This window comes from Buceros rhinoceros, unplaced genomic scaffold (assembly GCF_000710305.1).
Source record: "Buceros rhinoceros silvestris isolate BGI_N320 unplaced genomic scaffold, ASM71030v1 scaffold4133, whole genome shotgun sequence".
In the NCBI taxonomy this organism is placed as follows: Eukaryota; Metazoa; Chordata; class Aves; order Bucerotiformes; family Bucerotidae; genus Buceros; species Buceros rhinoceros.
Genome location: NW_010405224.1, coordinates 23,253 through 27,764, shown reverse-complemented (window position 1 = coordinate 27,764; position 4,512 = coordinate 23,253). Strand labels below are relative to the sequence as shown.

The following is a 4,512-nucleotide window of genomic DNA, read 5'->3' as shown; positions in this document are numbered from 1 at the left end:
AGGATTCAGCTGCATAATTTCTTCTCCTAGTTGAGTGGTTTGAGTGCTCAGCTCCTGCAACAAGAAGGGCCAACGTTACCCCTGGAAAAACCATCCTGTCTCTTAAAAGCATTCCCCATCGAGCACTGAGAGCTGCAGAACAGCAGTGAAGGGGAGCAACGGTCTGCACTGGCTGCAGAACTGCAGTAGGTACAAGTGTTTCCTGCTGTGCCCCGTGCCTCTGCTCGTACTGTGCTGTCCCCAGTAAGCCTGAGCGGAGGTGTAGCAGCCAAGGTCCACCCTTTCCATGACACATGGGGAGGGAAGTCAGCTCCTGGCCCTGGCTGTTAAAGGTGCAGTCTCCCGTAAGCACATCCTGTCATTAATCTTTTACCTTGAAGCACATCTCCATTCAATTTAATACTTATTCTAAGGTTGCATATATCATGTTCCTAAAATAAACCCCTAAATATACAAAATGCTCCCTTTGTAAATAAACACTTACTCCCCAAGTAGTTTTCACTTCCTTCCTGTAGTTTGCTATAATTTTTAAAATTTCAGTAATGAGCTCCTGAAGAGCTGACTTTCTTCATCCTGTGCAAGGTCATTTATAGCCAAAGGTAAGTCACAGAAGTAGTACCATCTTTGCACTATGTGCAGCATAACCACCAAAGATTCCAGATGTCTTGGTTTGCTCTGCAGCCTTCTTACCTGAGACAAAATGCCATCTTGCTCCATCGTGGTCACTGTCACATACACATCCAGTGCTATCTGTGGCAGTGCAATTTCACACCTCCCAGCTTCTACGGACACCAGTAATTTAAATGTCTCATATGCAGGTGAGGAACTATTTTATAAACTGACTCAGAGCCCCACCTCTGCCTGATTTCTTAAACTCGGTTATTCTCCTCCCATTTTTTAATGCTAGGAAGCTGAATCCTGTGGTTGGGTAAGTAGGAAAAAATACTTTTGCCTGTAGAGCAGGTGGAGGTACGCTGTTTGAGTCACTTTGCCCAGTACTGGCCAATGGCATGTTTATAAGGATGTTCTTTTATCTGAGCCCTGAACTTTTCACTTAGCAAGACCTCAAAGCCTACAGAAATACGTACTCTGCAATAAGATACAGCAACAGGAGCTTAATCAGATTTACGTTATCTGTGACAGCAAGTAGCTCCTGAAAAACAAAGAGGGACAACGCTATTGCGCTCAGACTGAACTGGTTCTTGCAAAAGCCATTTTAAGGCTTTCTGTACCACATGTCCCTGCAATCCCAGGTTTAGGTATGCAGGTTTAGGTATACTAATCCCAGGTTTAGGTATGCAGAGCAGACATACTCATATGGTGGTTTATTTCTACTCAGACTTGGTCCAGCAGGGCTGGGTCACTCTTCAAGTTATTGTATTCTTTCCCCCTTCTTTCCTATGGCTCATTATTATTATTTCTGTTTAGATGAAGAGTCCTGAAGCAATGACTCTCCTTAGCTTTGCTCCACCCCCAGTGAATACTTCTGCACCACTTTCCAGCTCAGACTGGCCCTGGCTGTAATCTAGCTACACTTAAGCACCTGCGTCTGACCCAATGAACCCTGTCAGCTGGAGGCAAAACTCAGCATCGACATCATGCCGCTCTCTGCACCATCCTTGGCACACCTCCGCAGCAAGACACCTGCACCTGCGCCTGTGACCACGCAGCTGAGCCCTATGCCATCAAAACCGGCATGGCTCTCAACTCACTGGGAAGGGATTTAAAAGAACGCTGTATCTTCAGCAGGTCATGGTAGATTAAAAATCTCTGAAGCCATCCCTGGAACATTCTTGAGCTTACTGGTTAAGAGTTGCTACCAGCCAGCACGGTTCCCTTTGGCACATTCCCATGCAGAACAATGTCAACAGTCACCATGGTCAACTTGGTAGAATAAATTTTTACCGTAAGTTAAGTTACCTCAGAACACCATGAAGAGCTGTGTCTACATACATGACACGTTTCCTCCATGTGCCTGCTGCAATGATGTAGCTCGATGAAATGCATTTTCCGCTGGGGCACAGAAAGCCCTTGGCAGCGCTGGGCCAGGGCAGTTAAAGGCAGTGCTTTGTTACAAGCATCTCCTTGGAGGGCTAAGCTACAAACCACGACTAGGGCTCTAAGACCGTCACTGCTGCAGTGCCGGCGGCCAGAAAGCTCTCATTTTCACAAATAACGTTTGCAATCCACATCAGAGACAGCCCTTGCCGGAGGGAGAAACTGTGGCTTGCTTTGTACCCCTGCAGTCTGTCTCTGAGACATTCCTTTATCCACAACGATCACAGCACATATTTGATACGCTCATGCTCTTTGCAGACATAACAGCAGTTTTGTTTTCCTGGAACAAGGAACACACTGTCAACCTGGGCATTATTACTGAAATGCCTGAATACGTGGAGCAAGACAGAGTTCTCATTTTGCAAACAAGCTTTTATTGTCCAGTATTGTGTACACAAAACATCTGCATATAAAGAGTATTTCTTCAGAGCTGGATGTTGCATGAGTTAATGGTCAAAAACTGTATTTACTTTTTCACACCAGGGATTTCAGGTTCAAATTGAGGCAATGCCCAGGTTTATGTGCAGAACACATAGCACTGTATTTCTGATCATCACTAGTGAAACTACCATAGGAATAAAAAAATCCAGAAGTGTGTATTCATTCAATGCTTGAAGTGTTTCAAATGTGAATGTTTACGCTCTGATCTTTAGGCTTGCAACATGAGGCTACAGCTGCACAAAGAAGTAGCTTTTGGTTTGACATCATAAATGACAAAAGTGCTGGCAAAAGTCATTGCAAGCCAATTTATAAAAATAATTTGTCATTGTTTCTTGCCAGAAGAAATACCCTCAAAGTGTTATTTTGCACCAAGCCAAGCAGGTTATTTGAATGTAAGCGAAACCTGTTCTTTTCAGGATGGGCTCTGTGGGCTGACGAGGTAGGTGGTCTATTAAAAAGAAGCTATGTTTCAAAAGAAAGATGTTTTGTAAAATATTAACATGAAATGTTTCAACTTACCCAAGCATTTTCTCAGCTTTATTTTAGCTCCAGATTATGACATCTAGTTGATAGCTTTTTTCACCAAATAGACATTGTTCAAAATCTTCCCAGTTGATGTTAGAACACAGAACTTATTAATAAAAATGGAATTTTCAATTTGACTTGCTCCTGGAATGCAAAGGTTTTTATGGATTTGTAATATCTACAGCTCACCCTCAGCACTTTTAACTGTTCAGAAAAGACATTTTCCATAAAAGGAAAAATGCAGAAAGTTTAAAAATGTAAACCCACAAGAAATGTTATTGGTGGTTTTATGTTAGATCCCACAGAGCGTGGGTTCAGATTGCTTTAAGATGGTCTTAAGATGCTGGAGAGTACTAATTCACTCCTGCTTATCTGCACATTTTCAACAGGCCACACTAAATAAATCACCATTTCTCTTGATGAGCATAAGTCCTAAAATGTTGAAACAAATTACATTGAGTAAACCAACCGTTTCCGTTGTCTAGTGGAAGTAAAATATTTTCATTTAAATCACTTTTTCTTTCAAATTAAGAAATTTAATATGAGAACTTATTTAATATGAGTTTAATATGAGAACTGGGGGAAAAAATCCAGGGTGTTTTATTTTGAAAGCTTCAAATTAAAATATTGTCTTTTTTATATACTGTCTCAACACAAAACATTCAAAACTGACATAACTTCACAGGAAATTTTGATGTGCCCGAGTTATACCTTTCACTTACTCAAAAAAATCTTACACGAACAGTCTTACACCACTTCCTTTTAAGTTGCTCCTTCCCATCTACACGTGATTCATTCAAAACCCGAGGGAGCCTCAGAGGTGGACGCGATTCCTAGGGCTGTCTGGGTGCACCCATTTGTCCCTCTTACACCTCCAACCTCCGCAGCTGCTCTTCAGGACACTTGCAAAACAGAGTTGACCCATGGATCCAGTGCCAGCTTCCAGCTGTGTCTCAGGTTCTTCATTTTCCAGGGCTGGATTCACCTTGTGGTACACAAAGAACAATTCTGGGGAGCAGAGTTTATACCCCCTTCTGACGGCCGGTAGGTGTGTTGGCTGGGTTGTATTACTGCAGCACTGTGGTGGTAAAAGATTATTTTCCTCTTTGTCATACATTGTAATGTTAGGCTTAAAATAACGTTTTCGGTTGTTGGTTGGTTTTTCTTTTAATCAAACAAGGATTTAGTTAAGGAGCGTTCTACAGACAACCTTAACTCAGGGAACAAAGCATATGTAAAAATTTCCCAGGCAATGTCATTGCCTATAGAGGCTGCTTCCTGGGAATGGAAAAAAACAACCAACAAACCACTTGGCCACCTGGGGTAGTTTCTTTCTGTAGAGCAGAAGGACCAGTGCTCTGTGTCCTCGAGCATGAGAAACTCCTCTGAGAAGATAGGTGCAGCTGGGCGGGGGATTAACACATGTTTTGCCTTCTCCTTTGCATCGCTGTCTGCAAGGCCTGCACAATAACGTGCGAGTTGTTCAGG

The 4,512-nt window shown here is 42.6% G+C and overlaps 2 protein-coding genes across 2 annotated transcripts in view; both read right to left on the bottom strand.

Moving 5' to 3' along the window:
• LOC104491247 (cytosolic phospholipase A2 epsilon-like) overlaps positions 1 to 717 on the bottom strand; it is a 17,619-nt gene extending 16,902 nt beyond the window's left edge. The window contains exon 1 of the mRNA XM_010133633.1: positions 691 to 717. Within this exon, the coding sequence (XP_010131935.1) occupies positions 691 to 717 (27 nt within the window). The remainder of the gene's footprint in view (positions 1 to 690) is intronic.
• A 3,722-nt stretch (positions 718 to 4,439) lies between these two features.
• Positions 4,440 to 4,512, bottom strand: part of LOC104491246 (cytosolic phospholipase A2 epsilon-like) — a gene marked incomplete at its 5' end in the record, with an annotated part of 20,821 nt that continues 20,748 nt past the window's right edge. The window contains one exon of the mRNA XM_010133632.1: positions 4,440 to 4,512. This exon is cut by the window's right edge and continues 2 nt beyond it. Coding sequence (XP_010131934.1) covers positions 4,440 to 4,512 — 73 coding nt within the window.